This window comes from Euleptes europaea, chromosome 18 (assembly GCF_029931775.1).
Source record: "Euleptes europaea isolate rEulEur1 chromosome 18, rEulEur1.hap1, whole genome shotgun sequence".
In the NCBI taxonomy this organism is placed as follows: domain Eukaryota; kingdom Metazoa; phylum Chordata; class Lepidosauria; order Squamata; family Sphaerodactylidae; genus Euleptes; species Euleptes europaea.
In genome coordinates, this window is record NC_079329.1 from 35,689,736 (window position 1) to 35,711,429 (window position 21,694).

Below are 21,694 nucleotides of genomic sequence, written 5' to 3' on the forward strand. Positions count from 1 at the left end.
ACCTCTCAAGGTGTCTGTTGTGGGGAGGGGAAGGGAAGGTGATTGTAAGCCGGTTTGGTTTTTCCTTAAGTGGTAGAGAAAGTTGGCATATAAAAACCAACTCTTCTTCTCCTCCTCCTCCTCTTCCTAGCCACCTCATCCCTTATGTATCTCCCTTACCACTTTGGTGATCTCTAGCCATACGACGTGTCTTATGTGATGTCCTTGCTCTGTGGGGCAAGGAAATTGTGACATGTGGCAGGTTTCATTTTGGATGTTACTCAGGAAGAGAGGACAATGACTTGGGGCTTTCTGTGGCAACTGTAGGGATGCCAGCAGCCTCCAGGTGGGACCTGGGGTTCCCCTGGAATGAGAGCTCATCTCCAGACTACAGAGACCAGTTCCCCTGGAGAAAAGGGTTGCTTTGGAGGGTGGGCTCTATGGCATTGTACCCCACTGAGGCTCCTGTCCTCACCAGGCTCCACCCCAAATCCCCAGGAGTTTCCCAGCCTGGAGAGGGCAACCCTACCCCCCTACCATCCCCTGCCAGTGGCCAGAGGGGACCTGGCAACCCTGGGCAACTGTGCAACACCCTCCCCCTGTAAAATATAGTCCCCATGCTGTTACAGCTTAACTCTTTTATGAACCTTATTATAAAACTCTGATGAAGAGAAACATTTATTTATTCAGACCCCACCTTTGTCCCCAATGGGACCCAAAGCGGCTTACATCATGCTCCTCTCCTCCATTTCATCCTTAAAAGAACCTTGCGAGGTAGGTGAGGCTGAGAGAGTGTGACTGGCCTAAGATCACCCAGTGAGCTTCCATGGCATGAGTGGGGATTTGAACCCGGGTCTTCCAGATCCTGGAAATAAGCGCTAAAAAGGCGCTGAGGCTTTTCTTTCAAAAAGGAGTTTTAGAAAGTCCTTTCAAAATGTCATGCCTTGCCTTTGGAGGTCCATTTCCTCGCCTTATTGATGGGGATTCTTCCCCATCTCTCAATATTTGTTTCATTTGGGGTAGGAGTCTGAGCCTTCTCCGCAATCCAGTTTCAAATCTGTATGTTCAGATGCAGAGCCCATCTCGCCATTTGGCAAGACCTGTTTGTTCAGCCAGTGCCTGCGTTGTCAACCTGACATTTCCTAAACCCGCAGCATTTCAGGGGTCCGGCTGAGGATCTGCAGTTTCTTTGCTGAGGCCGCTGGAAGTCGTTGGGGTAATGCAGGAAGTCCGTAGGAAACTATTGAAATTGGCCGTGGAGTTAAAAGGAGCGTGCGTGGCATTTCCTCCAGCGGCTGATATTTCTCCCTTATATTTGGTGTCCAATTTCTGGGGGAGGATTCTGTCCAAGCAACGGGCCATATGTGGGGACATCAAGGCAGACTGGTTAATTTTTCAAAAAATGGGGGGAGAGGCACAGGAAGAAGTTGGGGGGGGGATCTGAAACCTAGAAGAAGAGAGAAGTTCCTGCTTGGTTTGGATGGATTCCAAGCTCCAAGCAAGACTCACGTGCTAGCTTGTTGGCTTTTTATTTTAAAACAATGGTTTTGCTGCCTTTAATATCATCCGTGATAACAGGTTTTTGATGCAAACACTTCCGGTACTGCATGTGTTTTAGTGCTGGTCTTTGGCTGTAATACATGGTTGAATTCAATCCCTTGACCGAAGAATGGTACACTCCTTCCATCTGGGATGGTCCTCTTCCACGGAGTGCGCAGCTTCGGGAAGGACGCACATGGAGCAGTGAAGGAGGGAGGGGACACCGAATCAAGATCAGATCAGCCGAATCAACCTGGCAATCAATGGGTCGACGGATGTCGCCGCCAGATCGCCCTCACATCATGAATAAATCTGACCACAACATGAATTAATCTGACTCTGAATTCAATCTGAAAATGAAAGGATTGTCTTTCATTGATCTCCTGGACACACACACACAAATTCCAAACAGTTTTCCCTGGCACAGAGATTCACATCTGAGAAGTGGGCAAGAGCTAATATAAAATAATCTAAATACATTTAGCGATGAGAGGAATGGCACTAGTTGACATTTTGATAGGAACCCCCTCACCCTATTCTGTGCAAAAAGGGGGGGGATCTGTAGTGTCTGGAAAGCATAGATGTGGGGGGTTTTTTTGTCTGATTAATTCTGGCAAGGGCAAAGGGTTTTTTTTTTTTGCCATCAAGTCACAGCTTACTTATGGCGACCCCATAGGGCTATCCACGCAAGAGACATTCAGAGGTGGTTTGCCATTGTCTGCCTCCGTGTCATGCCCCTCGTATTCCTTGGAGGTCACCCATCCAGATCCTAACCAGGGCCAACCTTCTTAGCTTGTGAGATCTGAGGAGATCAGGCTATCCTGGGACTACCCAGGCAAAGGGTCTACAGATGGATCAAACCCACTGCTTGATACCAGGGTGGCAAAGAGGAGCAAGTCAGTACTGAGCAAGTCACCGTAAATTCAACAGTACCTTGACTGAAGTGGAGGAAGGGGTCTGTGACGTTGGGCCAGTTACTGTTGCTCAGCCTCATCTACCCCAGAGGGTTGTTTTGAAGGCAAAATTAGAGTGGGGTTGCAATGTATATTGAGCTCCTTGGAGGAAGGTACGTTTATAATGCGACAAATGAGGTAGGGGAAATGTACAGTAGGCAGCGAACCAGCTACTGTTATCAGGTTGTCTGATTTCTTTTCATATGTATGGGTCTCGGTGGTGTGTGACTGAGGGGAATCTTTGGTCCATCTCCCACCGACTCTTTAAACTTTGGCAGATTATTTTTTTAAATGGGTCACGCACCTCAAGGATAAAACGCTGTCCTCCAGCAATTAATGAAGCTTTAATCCAGATTTTCCCGAACCTGCTGTTGCTATGATATGTTTGTGTGTGTTACATTTTACTATTAAGCTGTAAAGGTAAAGGTAGTCCCCTGTGCCAGCACCGGGTCATTCCTGACCCATAGGGTGACGTCACATCCCGACGTTTCCTAGGCAGACCTTGTTTGCGGGGTGGTTTGCCAGTGCCTTCCCCAGTCATCTTCCCTTTACCCCCAGCAAGCTGGGTCCTCATTTGACCGAAGTCAGAAGGATGGAAGGCTGAGTCAACCTTGAGCCGGCTACCTGAAACCGACTCCTGGTGGGATCGAACTCAGGTCATGAGCAGAGCTTGGACTGCCGTACTGCAGCTGACCACTCTGCGCCACGGGGCTCTTTGAGCTGTATGAAACCTTAATTTGTTGGGGGAAAGGGAAACTGTTGTGGCTTCCAGCATTCCTGACTGGAAATCCTCTTCGGCACTCCCTGTTGCCTTCCAGACTTCATTGCCCACACTCTTTCAAGCCTGGGGTAGACTTTACAGGCTAGAAACTGAAAGGAAAGGAAACAGTCTGGAGACTCCCAGGGTGCTGAATTCTTTTCCCCTTCCCAAATTGTGTGCCTTTGTGTGTCTGTGCATGTGAAGAAGTTACACAACCCTGAATATGTATATGGATGTTGTATGGATGTAATATCTACCTTATATTTGGAAGTCCAGATTTTATCCCCATATTTTTAAGGCCAAGAGGGAGCCCATACCAAGGAGCTTAAGGTAGTACTGAGGAAAATAAAGTAAACAGGCCATTCTGATTTAGATCATGTCACTTTGGGGAACGTGTGGGCTTGTGTGGGCCGCTAACACTCGCTTTGAGTTCAGCCTCACTGGCATTTGTTCTCTTCCTTCACAGTATGCACAGGGACAGACATGAAGCTGCAGCAACCGTCCAGCCCGGTAAACCATTATGCCACTCTCCGCCGACTCTACGAGAACTGCCACGTTGTGCAAGGCAACCTGGAGATCACCTATCTGCCGTCTGATGTGGACACGTCTTTTCTCATGGTGGGTGTGATATGGGAAGCTTGTGCAGCTTTTGTGTTGGTGATAACAGGGGAGAGGAAGGAACCAGAGAAAGTGGGTGCAGGTGCGCACTTGTGGTTATCCCTCCCTTTCCTGTATAGAGAAGGGTTGTGAAAAACGGCAGATTGCACCATAGTGGCTTCCCACTTCATTTCTGCCCACAGGGGACTCCAATAAGATCTCTCATGGTAGCCCTGCCCACATACTAGCACCCTATACTGTCTCCTGTGGCTGCCGCTGCTTCCCTCAGCCACTCTAGTTTCGTGGGCAGGGGTATGTTGGCAGGCCTTGACCACACCGGGCAGGAAGACCTGCTCACCTTATGGGATGTGATAAAACACATGCCTAGCCTTGATCTGATTCAGTGGCTGTGGGCAAGCCATTAGAGAGCCAGCGTGGTGTAGTGGTTAAGAGGAGTGCACTCTAATCTGGAGTACCAAGTTTGATTCCCCACTCTTCCACATGAGCAGCAGACTCTAATCTGGTGAACTGGATTTGTTTCCCACCTCCTCCACGTGAAGCCAACTGGGTGACCTTGGGCTAGTCACAGCTCTCTTAGAGCTCTCCCAGCCCCACCTATCTCACAGGGTACCTGTTGTGGAGAGAGGAAGGGAAGGAGATTGTAAGCCGGTTTGATTCTCCTTAAAAAGGTAGAGAAAATTGGCATATAAAAACCAACTCGTCTTCTCCTTCTCCTCCTCCGCCTTGCATTGCCTTCTGTAAACCGATAGCCACCTATCTCACACTGCAGTCCTGTTCCCTGAGATATGTGTGGGTTTCCTCAGAAGGCCCAATAGCATTAGGGTTCCCAAGTGCCCGCTAATGGTGGGCAATCTCCCGGGGATTCCGGCTGCTGCCCACCGATGCTCAGCTGTTTGGCTGGCAGCAGCAGGTCGGCTGAAAGCGGGGGAGCGATTGGCGGTTTGGGGGGCAAGTGCTAGAGCGATGCCAGTACTTCTGCATTGTGCTGGAAGTGATGTCATCACGTACGGATGCCAACTGCCATCCCCTGTACCTGCCTCCCGACATCTCCTGCCGGTTGCCAGGAGGGACCTAAATGGAATCCTCCTGGGACTGTTTCAGGTGGTGAAGATGGTGCTGCAGAGAAGGCTGAAGCCCCCTTCTCCTGGTCCACTTCAGTTCTGATCCAAATCAGGCACTGCACATGCGGGAATCGAGGAGGACCCACAACTCGCAAGGGAATGTGTTATGTCTTACACAGGGTGGTGATCTCTCCTTCTTTAGAGGTTTTTTAAGCAGAGGCTAGACAGCAATGCTGATTATGTGAACTCAGGCATCATGAGAAGGAGGGCAGGAAGGGTTGCATCAGTATGTGACTCTCATGGCCCTTTCTTACATGCCCAAGGAAATGCTGATTGATCACCACTTTGGGGTCAGGAAGCCATTTTCCTTCAGGCCAGACTGGCCAGGGATCCTGGAGGGTTTTTCCTCCCCCATCTTCTGGACATGGATTAAGGCAGGGGTGGGGAACTTTTTTCCACCAAGGGCCATTTGGATATTTGTAACATCATTCGCGGGCCATACAAAATTATCAACTTAAAAATTAGCCGACCAAGCCCCAAGCAGGCAGCTGCCCCAGATGACTCCCCCCTTGGCACATGCAAGCAGGCAGGCTCCCAACCGGTGGTGCGCTCACCCACCTGGTGGCACAGGATGGTCTGTTGCACTGGCTGGGCGTACCCATCCAGCCGCACGTCGGAGTTGCTCCTGCTCCGCATGGTCGGGGCCAGATTCTACAGCCGGCTCCTGCTACCTCCGCCTGCAGGGATGAAATGAGGACACATTGGCTAAGAACTCCCCCCATCCCCGGCGTGCATTCTGGTCCTGCCCCCTTTAACCCCTCCATTGTCGCCGCTTCCACACCCAGCCCTCTTGTAGTACAGAAGGAATACTTTTCTCCATGGCCAGGTGGGAAAGGGTTAACACAGTTTCTTGGGCAGTCCTAGCAGCTCCATCGCTAACGACTCTTCTGCAAGGGGGAAAAAAAGGTTTCTTTTCTTGGCAAAGAAAACTCACATCCGCCTTGAATAGAGGCTATTCCTGTCCATGGGAGGGGGCTGATTGCCAGTCTTAGATCCTTCTGCCAGGACCCACGAAGGGCCAGACCAAATGATTTCGCTGGCCTTAAACGGCCCCAATGTTCCCCACCCCTGGATTAAGGGGTCACTGGGGGTGTGGGGGAGAGGTAGTTAAGAATTTCCTGCATTGTGCAAAGGGTTGGACTAGATGACCCTGGTGGTCCCTTCCAACTCTATGATTCTATGAGGGTGGGGGACTCAGACCCAACCCATGTACTCCATAATGGGTGAAAAGGATACCTGACAGTTGTGTGTCACCATGCTTCTCATTTGTGGTGCCTCACATGGCCGCTTGAGGGCAGAGAACCAGTGCCTGCTTTCAGTGCCTCACATGAACACATGACGCTGCCTTCTACTGAATCAGACCCTTGGTCCATCGAAGTCAATATTGTCTACTCAGACCAGCAGCAGCTCTCCAGGGTCTCAGGTAGAGGTCTTTCACATCACCTACTTGCCTGGTTCCTTTAACTGGAGATGTCGGGGATTGAACCTGGGAACTTCTGCATGGCAAGTAGATGCTCTACCAGTGCGCTGTGGCCTTTTCCCCAAACCAGTTGCTTGAACACACATCAAGCTGCCTTATACTGAATCAGACCCTTGGTCCATTGAAGTCAGTATTGTCTACTTAGACCAGCAGCGGCTCTCCAGGGTCTCAGGCAGAGGTCTTTCACATCACCTACTTGCCTGGTCCCTTTAACTGGAGATGCCGGGGATTGAACCTGGGACTTTCTGCATGCCAAGCAGATGCTCTGCCCCTGAGCCACAGCTCCTCCCCTCGAACGTCCGATTCCTCAGCTCTTGATTCTTCTCTCTGTTTCTTTCTCTCAGAACATCCGAGAGGTTCAGGGGTACGTGCTGATTGCCAAGAACCATGTGCGTCACCTGCAGCTGAAGAGCCTCCTCATCATTCGGGGGACGCAGTTATATGAGGACAAATACGCTCTGGCTGTCCTGGGAAATGCGGATCCCAACGAGAACGTGGGATTGCAGGAGCTGGGCATGTTGAAGTTGACAGGTCTGGAATCATAGAATCATAGAGTTGGAAGGGACCATCAGGGTCATCTAGTCCAACCCTCTGCACAATGCAGGAAATTCCAAACTACTTCCCCCCCACACCCCCAGTGACCCTTATGCCATGGCCAGAAGATGGCCAAGATGCCCTCCCTCTTGGTGTAGAGCCAGCGTGGTGTAGTGGTTAAGAGTGGTGGACTCTGATCTGGAGAACCGGGTTTGATTCCCCACTCCTCCACATGAGCAGCGGAGGCCAGTGTGGGGAACTGGATTTGTTTCCCCACTCCTACACACAAAGCCAGCTGGGTAACCTTGGGCTAGTCACAGCTCTGATAGAGTTCTCTCAGCCTCACCTACCTCACAGGGTGTCTGTTGTGGGGAGGGGAAGGAAAGGTTTGAGTAAGCCGGTTTGAGTCTCCCTTAAGTGGTAGAGAAAGTTGGCATATAAAGACCAACTCTTCTTCCACATGATCTGCCTAAGATCATAGAATCAGCATTGCTGACAGATGGCCATCTAGCCTCTGCTTAAAAACCTTCAGGGAAGGAGAGCTTACCACCTCCCGAGGACACCTGTTCCACTGAGGAATTGCTCTAACTGTTCGAAAATTCTTCCTAATGTCTAGACGGAAACTCTTTTGATTTAATTTCAAGGAAGGAGAGCGTTTCCTTAAAAAATCAATTAAAAAAGATCTGGGTGGGCTGGTGTCGGGGCTGGGTGGCTAGCCACACAGTCAACAGAGGAAGATGTCCATGAGGGAACATTGTCTAGCTAGGCCCTGCAGCAGTGATACTTGCTCTGTGGCTCACGGAGAGCCACATTCGCAGTTACTGTCAGCCACACGAGCTACATGACTATTGTATACTCTGTGCCCCACTGCACCAAACACACACGCGCGCACTAATATAGGATATAAACATTTAACTGTGACCTTTTTAAATTATCAATGTACTGAGAACATGTCACTCCCCACCACTGCGAAACCTTTGGCAGCCCTTAAGAAGGGTTTGCAAATCAGAGTTAGGACACAGGACCGTGTGCAAGCTTTTGGGTACTCCAGAACTCTTTATTAGGATGGATGTTAAAAAATATGTGCCTTCTCTGTCTTAAGAAGAAGAGTTGGTTTTTATACCCTGCTTTTCTCTACCTTTAAGAAGTCTCAAAGCGGCCTCCCCATCACACACAACAGACACCTTGTGAGGTAGGGGGGGCTGAGAGAGTTCGGAGAGAACTGTGACTGGCCCAAGGTCACCCAGCAGGCTTCATGCGGAAGAGTGGGGAATCCAGCCCAGATTAGAGTCTGCTGCTCATGTGGAGGAGTGAGGAATCAAACTTGGCTCTCTAAATTAGAGTCCGCTGCTCAGGTGGAAGAGCGGGAAATCAAACCCAGTTCTCCAGATTAGAGTCTGCCGCTCTTAACCACGACACCATGCTGGCTCTCTTCCAATTGAACTCCAGTATTTCAGGAGACAGGATGGTTAGAACCTCTCTCCATGCTGTATTTTCTGCTTATAGCGACCTTACCTTGTCCACTTTCCTGAAACATGGGGCAGGTGTGACATTGGTGCTCAGAAGAGCCACGAGCCGCTGAGTGAGCATCACTGCTCCAGTGACTTTGATTCTCTCCCCAGGCTCCAATCCCCAAATCTCCAGGTATTTCCCAACCCAGAGCTGGCAGCCCTATGGAATACATAGTATAAAAACAATATATAAACAACTATTTAAACACATACACAGGAAGCAGGGTTGGAGAGGGAATGCCAGATGAAACCGGTGGCGAAGACAGTAATGAAGGGGACAGTTGAATCTCTCCAGGGAAGGAATTCTGTCATTTTGGTGCCACAACAAAGAAGACCATTTCTCAAGTAGCCACCCATAGCCTCAGGTGGCAAAGGCACCCCAAGAAGGCCACCTGAAGATGACTGCAGTAATCGGCTAGCTTTCTGTGGGAGTAGGTGGTCCTTAAGGTTGCAGACCACTGCCCTTGAACACACCCAGCAGGAAACATCATAGATGTCATGTCAGTGCTGTTGTACTGCCACAATTTACAGCGTGCGCTTAACGTCATGACCGATCCAACACATTGCTTTGTGCCATGTATTTTGTTTGTTTTTGCTGCTGGGAACATTGCTTTGCATTTTACTATTTTAGAATACTTTCTCTTTTTTATTATGTATATTTATAACTATTATAGGTAATTGCTGACATGTTTGTAAATGGCCTATGGCTACATGCAAATAAAACATTCATTCATTCATTGGTGGCAGCCGAGTGAGTAGGCGTGGACACTGCCCCTTCTCCTAAGAAACTACAGATCCCCCACTGGTTTCCTGCCTTTGAGCCACAATGTTGGAGGAAGATGTGACTTGAGTCACCTGATGGCCATAAAAAAGACAAGTCGCGATGGGCAAACTGTCTTCCAGGGAAATTTATCTGGCATTATGGAACTTCTTAGAATCATAGAGTTGGAAGGAACCACCAGGGTCATCTAGTCCAACCCCTTGCACAATGCAGGAAATTCACAACTACCCCCCCCACACCCCAGTGACCCCTACTCCATGCCCAGAAGATGGCCAAGATGCCCTCCCTCTCAGGATCTGCCTACGGTCGTAGAATCAGCATTGCTGACAGATGGCCATCTAGCCTCTGCTTAAAAACCTCCAGGGAAGGAGAGCTTACCACCTCCCGAGGAAGCCTGTTCCACTGAGGAGCCGCTCTAACTGTTAGAAAATTCTTCCTAATGTCTAGACGGCAACTCTTTTGATTCAATTTCAACCCGTTGGTTCTGGTCCGACCTTCTGGGAATAAGAATAAGACCTTCTTATTGAGGGGCTTCTCATAAGCTTCCAAGGAAGATTCGTAGGGACTATAGCTGAGTGGTAGAGCATCGGCCTGGCATGCAGGAGGTCCCCAGCCCAATCCTCAGCATCTCCAGTTAAAAGGATTAGGTAGTCCAGGGGTCCCCAACCTTTTTGAGCCTGTGGGCACCTTTGCAATCATGATACAGTTTGGTGGGCACGGTCACAAAATGCTGCCATAACATGATTGCAGCAGGAGTATGAGCCAGCCACAAAATGATTGCCACAGCTTAACTTCAACAAACACCATGTAGATCCTTGTGCTGTGGTGGCAGCCGCTGCCAAAGCAACATATTTAAAAATCTGCAGAGCCAGTCAAATCTCCAATGCTCAATCAGAAGACTTGCTGGGCAAAAGCCCCATCTGGCCCAGCCCGGTTTCCAAAAACACTTGGGCGCCACAAAAGGTGTTGGCAAGTACCATGTTGCCCATGGGCACCACGTTTGGGACTCCCGACAGGTGATGGGAAAGACCTCTGCCTGAGTCCCTGGAGAGATGCTGCCACTCAGAGTAGAAAAGACTGACCCTGAGAGACCAAGAGTCTCATTCGTCCTAAGGTAGCTTTATATGTTCATGTGACAGTTTGGAAACTGCTGATCTCAGAGGTTTCTTTATCAAGCAACAATTCATAACAAGCAAACCAAACAAAAACAGATTTAATGAGATCAGGCATTTAGTTGCGTGGCGGTTGTAAAATCATGTTTGTCTTTCTGTCTCCTACACACTGGATGTTGCACCTGTCTACATTATACATGGCCAAACGTTAATTTTTTTAGAAATGTCTCCACCTTCTAGGTTAGGAGAAACCCCAGAGGGGAGCTTGGGTGGTCAGTAGGAAAATAATGGGTAACACCATGTCCATTTGTGGGAATCGGGCACTTCTGTCCAGCTGGTCTAGCACAGGAGTAAGGAGAATGATCTGTGAGCCAGGAAATCGTTGTTTCAAGTCCCACCTTGGCTAGGAACTCAGAAGAAGAAGAAGAGTTGGCTTTTATATGCTGACTTTCTCTACCTTTTAAAGAGAATCAAACGGGCTTACAATCACCTTCCCTTCCCCTCCCCACAACAGACACCCTATGAGGTAGGTGGGGCTGAGAGAGCTCTTAATAGAACTGTGACTAGCCCAAGATCACCCATCTGGCTTCATGAGGAGTGGAGAAACCAACCCGGTTCTCCAGATTAGAGTCCACCGCTCTTAACCATTACACCAAGCTGGCTTTCACTGACTGGCTTGATGCAAACTGCCACCTCTCTGCCTCAGGCTTTTTATTTAATTAGTGCATTCCCCCTGCCACCCTTACTCCAAAGAGATCAGGCCAGTATAAATCCCTCTTCCAATACAACCGCACAACAACCCTGTGAGGTACCTTAGACTGAGACTGTGTGACTGGCCCAAGGTCACCAAGCAAGCTTCCGTGACACAAGTGGGGACTTGAACCTGGGTTTCCCAGGTTCTAGTCCAACACTTTAACCATAACACCACACTGGCACTCTCAGAAAGGTATAGGTTCAATGAATCACTTGTTCCTTTCACAGGTAGCTCTCAGATATATATTTTTGGAGAGAGCCAGCATGGTGTAGTGGCTAAGAGCAGTGGTTTGGAGCAGTGGACTCTGATCTGGAGAACCAGTTTCGATTCCCCACTCCTCCAAATGAGCGGAGGAGGCTAATCTGGTGAACTGGATTTGTTTCCCCACTCCTGCAATCTTCCCCACTCTTACAATCACACGAAGCCAGCTGGGTGACCTTGGGCTAGTCACACTTTCTCAGCCCTACCTCCCTCCCAGGGTGTCTGTTGTGGGGAGGGGAAGGGAAGGTGATTGTAAGCCGGTTTGAGTCTCCCTTAAGTGGTAGAGAGAGTTGGCATATAAAAACCAACTACTACTACTACTCCTCCCCATGTGGGGCTGCATGCGGCCTGGTACGCGGCTGCTCTTCTCCTCCTCCTCCTCCTCTGTAATGGGAGTTGGGAGGCTATGCATTTTGCACTTATGGCTACTATGGGAGATGGGTTGCATCCTTGGACTTTTAATCCTCACTTCTCAGCAGGACACAAGATGATTTTAACTGTTTGTTCATGATGTTTCTTGCCCTTGGTCACAATAATGATGTTACAATAATGATGACCTTCTTCCACCATGTGCAACTTTGGAAAGGTAGTATATCTGATCTACCTCACAGGGCGGTTGTTACGGTTACAACAAAGTTAATTTATATGGTATTTTAAATGCTGTTATTATTTCAGCTCAGCTAAGAGCTTCCTGAGCTTTAGAAATGGTTTTAAGCCAGTAAAACAACATTATTGGCTCACTTGTCTCTCCTATTTCTTGTTGCTTCCTGCCTCTGCAGAGATTCTGAAAGGTGGAGTAATTGTTCGTGAAAACCCACAACTGTGCTTCCAGGAGACCATTGAGTGGAGCGACATCTTCCACAAACACAATAACTGGAACAACGACATAGACATCAGTTACGTCGGTCGCCGTCGGATGTGTGAGTATTCTGGGCTGCAGACTGGTGATGAAAATAAAAAGTCAGTGGGTGTGGCATTAAAATGAAGTCCCAGATTCCTGGGTTGCTAGGGGCACCTTCCGTCAATGGTCCGGTATTTCCTTTTGTTCCTTATGACGTTAAATTCTGGGTGTGATTCAAAGGTTTAGTTTTAATCAGAGATGTATGTAAACTGTACCACCACTCGTTCTTGATTCTGGACACACACGAAAAAGGCTCTGACCTGGATGACCGAGGCTAGCCCAATCTAGTCAGGTCTGAGAAGTTAAGCAGGGTCAGCCCTGTTTAGTACTTGGATGAGAGACTGCCCAGGAAGTCTAGGGACACTACACAGAGGTAGGCAATGGCAAACTACCTCTGTTTGTCTCTTGCCTTAACCTAGATGGCTTAGGCTATCTTGTCAGATCTCGGAAGCTTATCAGGGTTGGCACTGCTTAGTACTTCCATGGGAGACCATCAAGGAAGCCCAAGGTTGCTACGCAGAGGCAGGCAATGGCAAACCACCTCTGAACGTCTCTTGCCTTGACCTAGATGGCTCAGACTAGCTGTGTCTCATCAGATCTTGGAAGCTAAGCAGAATCAGCCCTGGTTAGTATTTGGATGGGAGACCACTGAGGAGGTCCAGGGTCACTACACAGAGGTAGGCAACGGCAAACCACCTCTGTTCATCTCTTGCCTTGAAAACCCAGTGGGCTCACCACAGGTCACCTGTGACTTGACAGCACTTTCCACCATCATAAAAAAACAAAACAAACAACCACCCCCAACCTGGATTCTGCCACCTATTTAAATTATGCACATTGGCCGATATATGCTTATTTTCTGCTATTGCTTGTCCCGGGGAGCAGGAAAATAGCTATGCGGGGCATGGCCTATAGCAGGGGCAAGCAACCCCCAGCCCATGAAGAAGAGGAGGCAGAGGAGTTGGTTTTTATATGCCGACTTTCTCTACCACTTAAGGAAGAATCCAACCGGCTTACAATCACCTTCCCTTCCCCTCCGCACAACAGACACCCTGTGAGGTAGGTGAGGCAGAGAGAGCTCTAAGAGAGCTGTGACTAGCCCAAGGTCACTCAGCTGGCTTTGTGTGTAGGAATGGGGAAACAAATCCAGTTGACCAGATTAGCCTCAGCCACTCCTGTGGAGGACTGAGGAATCAAACCTGGTTCTCCAGATCAGAGTCCACCGCTCCAAACCACCGCTTTTAACCACTACACCACACTGGCTGTCATGAGCGCACAAGGCCGGATCTCCTCTCAGACAGCGAAGGCACAGCTGGAGCCAGGAGTGCGCAAGAAGGCAGCACGTGTGGCTTGTGCTTGTCGTCTCTGCCCAGCAATTTCCGCAGCCACTGGCTGAGCGCATGCTGAATCCCTGAGATGTCACCAGCACCACTGGAGCCGGCCTCGCTCCAAGTGTGTCTGGCCAAGTACAATCGTAATCTTTCAACACCCCCCCCCCATTTTGTTTGCTGACCCACTAACATCTTCCCAGGTGTTGCATTTTTGGGGTACTTCGCCCCAAAAGGTGGCCTGGTGGTGGAATGTGCTTTCAAGCCACAGTTGCCTAATGGTGACCCTGTAGGGTTTTCAAGTCAACACACTTCGGAGGTGGTTTGCCGTTGCCTGCCTCCACGTGGGTTGAGAGAATTCAGAGAGAACTGTGACTGGCCCAAGGTCACCCAGCAGGCTTCATGTGGAGGAGTGGGGAATCGAACCTGGTTCTCCAGATTACAGTCCGCCACTCTTAACCACGACACCATGCTGGCTTTATGTGTGTGTGTGTGTAAAGTGATATCAAGCCGCAGCTAACTTATGGCAACCCAGTAGGGTTTTCAAGGCAAGCAATGAACAGAGGTAGTTTGCAGTTGCCTTCCTCTGCATAGCAACCCTGGACTTCCTTGGTGGTCTCCAATCCAAGTGCTAACCAGGGCCAACCCTGCATAGCTTCTGAGTTGTGACACAATCAGGCTAGCCTGGGCCATCCAGGTCAGGGCCTGCTCTATAGCCACTGGAAATCATACTTCTCCCTTCTGGCTGGTATAACAGCAGACTTTTCAATACACTTTCAAACCTATCTTCACCTCCATAAAGACTAGAAACACCCCCCCCCCCAAAGATGAACATTTGGATTCTCAGGATATTAGATTCTGACTCCTCACTGAATAATTGGGTTCTCCCTTGCCTCTGATCTGTGGGGTTTGGGTGAACAAGTGATGCTCTATTAACTGCTTCCCAGTCACCCCCATTCCTTTGTTTCTGGCTGATCACTGCTGGCTCACCCCCGACTGCATGAGTCAAAGTTGGCTCCGTCTTCAACATCCTGGGGATTCCCCATTTGGGGCCTGGGTGACATCATCCTGCCCGCTTGGTAGGCCGGCTTCTCCATCACTTGCGGTGCCATCCAAAGGAGAACAATACCCTTCTGAGCCCGTTGAAGTCAGTGGACTCAAAAGCTTGTTACTCTGCTGTGGATAGCACTGCTAGACTCCTTGCTACCATCGGGGTGGGGGGTGTATTCTAAGAAACATAAGAAAAGCCCTGCTGGATCAGACCCAGGCCCATCAAGTCCAGCAGTCTGTTCCAGGTGCCTCTAGGAAGCCCACAAACAAGACAGCTGCAGCAGCACCATCCTGTCTGTGTTCCATGCATGCATGCTCTTCTGATCCTAAAGAGAATAGGTATGCATCATGACTACTAACCATTTTGACTAGTAGCTATGGATAGCCCTCTACTCCATGATCAAGTCCACTCTCCTCTTAAAGCCTCCCAAGTTGGCCGCCATCCCCACATCCCGGAGCAGGGAGTTCCTCAGTTTAACGATGCAACTCAAATTCTGTGCCAAGCAAAGCTCTATCCTAGAAAACTCTGTTAATCAGGCATGTTTCTGTCATTTCTCTTACCTTTACAGAAGGTATTTCTTTATTTATGGGCAGGACAAAAGCCCTGTCCCACAACTACTGGAAATTAGAGGGCCTAACTGTATATTCCGTTACTTCTGGGGATGTCCCCGAGTGGAGGGGCACGTTCTGAAGTTCCACATTTTCCGGGCACATGTCAGACAGATTCAAACTGTGGTGCACAGGGGAAAGGGACTAAGACGGGGGTGTCGAACTCATTTGTTACTAGGGCCAGATATGATATAAATGTCACTTTGTCGGGTCAGGTCATATGTACCATAAAATTTAATACCAGGTCCCAGAGATATAATCTTTATAGAAGACACAGGCAAAACCAATTAATGATATTTTTTACTTTATTTTTTAATTAAAATACAAACATGCTTACAACAATAACACTCTTACAGTATTTTCTTTTATTTAACAGTCTTTGATCATTGACACCTCAGGTCTGGGGGTGGGTGGCTGCCTTCGCTGGCTTGCGGGCCAGATAAGAGCTCTCAAGGGGCTGGATCCAGCCCCCGGGCCATATGTTTGATACCCCTGTACTAAGATGTTTTGCCAGAGTGCCACGTTTCTGACCTGTAGTGGCCCAGTAGGGAGCTATTTGCCCTGTTGGAGAAACATAACATGGAGCCCGTCCAACGGGGCAAATTTCTGGTCAGGAGAACAATCTGGGGGGTGATTTCCAAGCCCCCTTTCTCTGTGCCTCACGGTCCCAATCCAGATTGGGCCTGTACGTGCCTGGGAAGCATGGGACTTCAGAATATGCCTTTCAGCCCGACAACGGGGACATCTGCAAGACAAACATCAGGTGTTGTTAAGCCCTTGTTCAGTCATCCCTCTGGCTTCTGTACCCATACAGTCATTTTCTAACAGAGTGATTCCTCAGTGGAACAGGCTTCCTCGGGAGGTGGTAAGCTCTCCTTCCTTGGAGGTTTTTAAGCAGAGGCTAGAAGGTCATCTGTCAGCAATGCTGATTCTATGACCTTAGGCAGATGATGAGAGGGAGGGCATCTTGGTTATCTTCTGGTCACTGGGTGTGTGTGCGAGGAGGTAGTTTTGAATTTCCTGCATTGTGCAGGGGGTTGGACTAGATGACCCTTGTGGTCCCTTCCAACTCTATGTTTCTATGATTCTATGTCTTTGCAACTCTGTGAACTAGGAGTAGAATTTTACACTCACTTCCGCTTTCTTTGCTTTCCCTGTGCTCCCACGGACTCGTGGCAGTTCAGTTCAGTTTTTATTGCATGTGGCCAATGGCTGTTACAAAAAAACAGACAAAAAAATCAAACACCAGGAAACCAGATGACAATTGTTAATAAAAGTTACATTTTAGTAACAAATTAAAAGCTTGATGGGAATGTTTCTCTAGCCCTCCGGATCTTATCAAAATACAGCACGTAAAACATTAAATAGTTAACCTTCAGCATGTTAACTAATCTTGGGCTTACCTGACATGAAATAAACAACAAAACTATTCAAGCCAAAAATCGACCCTGTAAGATGAGGGAAACCCAAAAAGGGAGACCTTGGGCCCTATGTGGTTTTAGCCCTGGGCAATAAGAGACTGCCAGGTAGCGTTCACAGTTGTAATTAGGAAAGGCCAGTTTGCACCAGCTCACTGGTTAACTCAATTCTTTTCGGAATTAATGGGTTGGGCCAACCTGGGTCATATTTTCTTTGCTGCTAAAGCAAAGAGGGCAACTTTAAGAGAGACAGCTGGCTCCATATCTGCAAGGAGAAATAAAACTTTCTCCATAACCGTACGTTGTCCTAAATTGGCCAAAATTGTCTCTAAATATTTTGTCCCTTGGAGCAAGTTATAATGGGCAATCCAGCATATAATGGCACAGATCTTCCAAAACGAATCTCCACAAATCCATAGACACTGAGCGACTAGTCATTGGGTATAGCGTCCTTCAAGCATAGCAGTTTGCATGATTTGAAAACGGATAGATGTGAAGGTTGAATGTAGTTTAAAGAATGTGATCTTGGACAAGTAATTTGCCCTAAAATGATCTGTGTATCGACTGTGAACATGCTCGGGCTGCCCTGGATTGCGCTGCTGTCCGCTTGCAGATCAAGCATGACTCGCACGCATCCACCGCTCCCCTGTCCTTGGCCCTTGGCATCCTGGTCCCTCTGATTTTTACAGAGAGCCGCCTCTCAGTGGTGACCTCTTGCTTTAGCCGAGTCTCTTTGGCCATTTATGCTTGGTAATTAGCAGCGCGTTCCAGGCTGAAGTGCCCCGCATTATTTTTTGATTTCTTCACACTGAACCTTCCTTTCACTGCGAAGCTTCGCATTTCTTAAGAGCCCCTTTAACGCAACCTTTTGTATTTGCTCCGCCCCCACATCGAAGCATTCACTGAAGGAAGCATGCAGAATCATAGCTGCGGCTTAGCTATGCAAATGACTACAAATGACTATTGCTAATGGCTATGCAAACAAAGGAGCAAAGGAGTAGGCGAGTGTGTGTGTGGGGGTGGAATTTGTTTGACTTTCTTCTCTTGCATAGGGACCATGATAAAAAATCAGCATTGAACGAGGAGCAGAATCAACCCTGCATAAATGACCTTTGTTTTCTCTCTCCTTCTCTCCAGGCCCTGACTGCAAACGCATCTGCCCCAATGGCCACTGCTGGGGTGAAGCAAGGCAGAGCTGCCAGACAAGTGAGCTCCAGCTGTTGAGAATCTGGCGCCTGCCGGGAGCAGAGGCACAATCCTCTCCTGCTCCTTTCTGCCTATGCGGTGCTAAGCGGGGCTGAAGGGAGCATGCCAGGCTCACACGCCCCACCTTTTTCCAGGAAGGAGTGTGCGTGCCCAGTGGGGATGCTGTGCTTTGCTCGAGAGCATTGGAGGGCATCTTTCCTTAGGCCTCCCTGGACTTTCTCCTCCCTATTGCAGCCACTGCTCCCGGCTCCCAGTGTGAGAGCCAGCGTGGTGTAGTGGTTAAGAGCGGTGGACTCTGGTCTGGAGAACCGGGTTTGATTCCCCACTCCTCCACATGAGCGGTGGAGGCCAGTGTGGGGAACTGGATTTGTTTCCCCACTCCTACACATGAAGCCAGCTGGGTGACCTTGGGCTAGTTACACTTTCTCCGCCTCACCTACCTCCCAGGGTGTCTTTTGTGGGGAGGGGAAGGTGATTGTAAGCCAGTTTCAGTCTCCCTTAAATGGTAGAGAGAGTCGGCATATAAAAACCAACTCCTACTCCTCCCCATGTGGGGCTGCATGCCGCCTGGTATGCGGCTGCTCCCTGCTTGCAGAGTGTTGGGGAGAGTAAACCCCTCTGTGTGTGCCAAGGAGGAATGTGGGCTTATGTCTTCCCTTTTCTGTTTTGCGATTGCTAGTGACCAGCACGATCTGCGCCAGCAGCTGCCCGAGGTGCAAGGGGCGGCTCCCCACAGATTGTTGCCATGAACAATGTGCGGCAGGCTGCACGGGACCCAAGCACTCCGATTGCCTGGTGAGTGCATGCTGTCCATGGCCTCCTTCCCCGGATTGCTGCAGTATCTATTTCTCATTTATCAAAAGTATTGCCAGGTTTTGATTGTGAAAGTAGTGACCCCGCCCTCCTTCCTGATGTGCGCCAGGAGGCACAGCCACAAGAGAGCTCATAGAATCATAGAGTTGGAAGGGACCACCAGGGTCATCTAGTCCAACCCCCTGCACAATGCAAGAAATTCACAACTACCTCCCCCCATACACACACCCAGTGACCCCTACTACATGCCCAGAAGATGGCCAAGGTGCCCTCCCTCTTATGATCTGCCTAAGGTCATAGAATCAGCATTGCTGACAGATGGCCATCCAGCCGCTGCTTAAAAACCTCCAGGGAAGGAGAGCTCACCACCTCCCGAGGAAGCCTGTTCCACAGAGGAACCGGTCTAACTGCTCTAACATCTGCCGTGTTTGGGGGAGACCTGGAGTGGAACGTAGCAGATGACAGGTGGATCCTGGCAAAATACAACATTTAACATTTGTACGGCGCCTTAGAGTGCCTCGGTGTTGTATAACACTTTGGATATTTTGTAGGGAGATTTCCCCCTACACACACCTCTTCCTTTTAACTGACTGTCTGATATTTTTGACATTTCTATACCTCTGGAGCATTTTCATACTTCATCAGGGTACTTGTGAGTTCCCGTACCCCACTTTCACTTAATTTATAGTAGAATATTTCTGTAGACCCCCTCTCCCCCTTTAGGTAAAAGGTAAAGGTCCCCTGTGCAAGCACCGGATCATTCCTGACCCGTGGGGTGACGTCCCATCCCGACGTTTACTAGGCAGACTTTGTTTACGGGGTGGTTTGCCAGTGCCTTCCCCAGTCATCTTCCCTTTACTCCCAGCAAGCTGGGTACTCATTTTACCGACCTCGGAAGGATGGAAGGCTGAGTCAACCTCGAGCTGGCTACCTGAAAACAACTTCCGTTGGGATCGAACTCAGGTCGCGAGCAGAGCTTTTGACTGCAGTGCTGCAGCTTAACTCTCTGCGCCCCTTTAGACCCCCTCCCATATCCGTGTCTGTGGGTGTCCCTATTGCTCTTCTTTCATCATCCACACAGGGGCCAGCCACTTTACCACTAGATCTTGCCTACAGCTCATTATTACAATGAAGGTGTTAGTTTTCAAGAGGGTCCCGAGGCTAACCCTAATCAGGCGACACGTTCAGTATTCTTCTGAGTGTCACACCCAGTGCATCTACCAATGATGTCCCCAAAGTGAATTTGCCACTGTCCTTCCTCTCCCTTCAGGCCTGCCTACACTTCAACCACAGCGGGATCTGTGAGCTACACTGCCCACCCTTCTTCCACTACATCCAGGACAACTATGAGTCTGTTCCCAATCCAGATGGACGGTATACCTTTGGAGCCACATGTGTCACTGAATGCCCTTGTAAGTCTGGACATCGAATGGTGTCACTCTGTGTAGGGTGTAGTGTGGTGTAGTGGTTAGCGTACCGAGATAGGAACTGGGAGACCCCGATTTGAGTCCCCATTCTGCCATGGAAGCTCACTGGGTGACCTTGGGGCAGTCATTCCCTCTCCACCTAGCCTACCTTGCAGGGTGGCGAGATCCTTGAAAGATTAGTGGAATAAAAATGTAATCGATGGAAAACTCAAGGTTGTAGTGTGTAGTGGTTAAGGTGTCAGACTAGGATCTGGGAAACCCAGGTTCAAATTCTCTCTCTGCCATGGAAGCTTGCCGAGTGGCCTTGGGCCAGTCACATATTCTCAGCCCTGGCCCTGACTAGTATTTTGGATGGGAGGCCTCCAAGGAATACCAGGGACGTGATGTGGAGACAAGCAATGGCAAACCACCTCCAAAGATCTCTTGCCTTGAAAACCTTGGGGCATTTGACCTAACACACTGTTTGATGTATACAAGCCTGGCATGAAATACAAGGTGGGGCATGTGAGCCATATTCTGGCGTATAAGGAATAAATAATTTTACAAGAAGCTTCATAACACTAGAAGGGTTTTTATGTGTGTTCTACCGTGCATTATGATATTATACTGTTAGGATGTGTACTGGACTACAATTCTATGTCTGACCACTGAGGAAGGCCTTTTTGAGGCCAAAACATTTGGTCCTCATTTAGTCCTACTTTGGGGCCTTATTTGGTCCTACTTTGGTCATTGTACGACTTCACATCAACTGTGTATGAGTTTCATGTATTTATTGATTGGGAATAACTCACCTTATGTTTTTAGCTTTACTGTGCACCATATTAAAATTTATATATTTGTAATTTTAGTGTTTTTTTAGCTCAACCTTTTCTGTTTGGATTGAACCCTACAGGGTCGCCATGAGTCAGCTGCGATTTGACAGCAAAAAAATGTCACACACAGTTGATGAATGTTCATTTGAGTCTTGGTTTCTAGCTCTTTGCATCTCCTGTATGTGATATTCAGCGTATCCTGAGTCAGAACCCCTCACTTGCTTCCCACCTCCAACTACAGATAACTACTTGACTGCAGAGGTTGGATCCTGTACCTTGGTGTGTCCTCAGAACAACCAGGAGGTGACGGTGGGCGGTGTTCAGAAGTGCGAGAAATGCAGCCAGCCCTGCCCAGAAGGTAATGCTGGGTTTGGCTGGGGGGGAGATGGGGGTGGGAGTGGGAGAGGCTGTTTCAGGAGGACTCTCTAGTTCCTGTCATGCGCGCTAGGCTTGGTAGCTTATCTTGTGTATACTGTGCCTCTGTTCCCATGATTTTAGATTGGTTTTAATTTTGTGTATTCTATTTTGTATTTACATGATGTTTGCTGCCCTGAGACCGGCTTGCTGGGGGAGGGTGGGGTACAAATAAATTTTATCATTATCATAGCTGGTATGTCTAGCCAGAAGAGGAGAAGACTGAAAGGGGATATTATAACCATCTTCAAGTACTTGGGCTATCATATAGAGGGTGTGCTGAGTTGTTTTCTGTTGCTCCAGAAGGTCGGAC

At 48.9% G+C, this 21,694-nt stretch overlaps 1 protein-coding gene across 1 annotated transcript in view; it reads left to right on the forward strand.

Moving 5' to 3' along the window:
* The first annotated feature begins 3,701 nt into the window (after positions 1 to 3,701).
* Positions 3,702 to 21,694, forward strand: part of ERBB2 (erb-b2 receptor tyrosine kinase 2) — a 31,255-nt gene continuing 13,262 nt past the window's right edge. Inside the window, exons 1-7 of the mRNA XM_056863052.1 lie at positions 3,702 to 3,849; positions 6,795 to 6,981; positions 12,183 to 12,323; positions 17,847 to 17,915; positions 18,595 to 18,710; positions 19,999 to 20,140; positions 21,209 to 21,325. Of these exons, the coding sequence (XP_056719030.1) occupies positions 3,715 to 3,849; positions 6,795 to 6,981; positions 12,183 to 12,323; positions 17,847 to 17,915; positions 18,595 to 18,710; positions 19,999 to 20,140; positions 21,209 to 21,325 (907 nt within the window). The 5' untranslated portion in view covers positions 3,702 to 3,714. The remainder of the gene's footprint in view (positions 3,850 to 6,794; positions 6,982 to 12,182; positions 12,324 to 17,846; positions 17,916 to 18,594; positions 18,711 to 19,998; positions 20,141 to 21,208; positions 21,326 to 21,694) is intronic.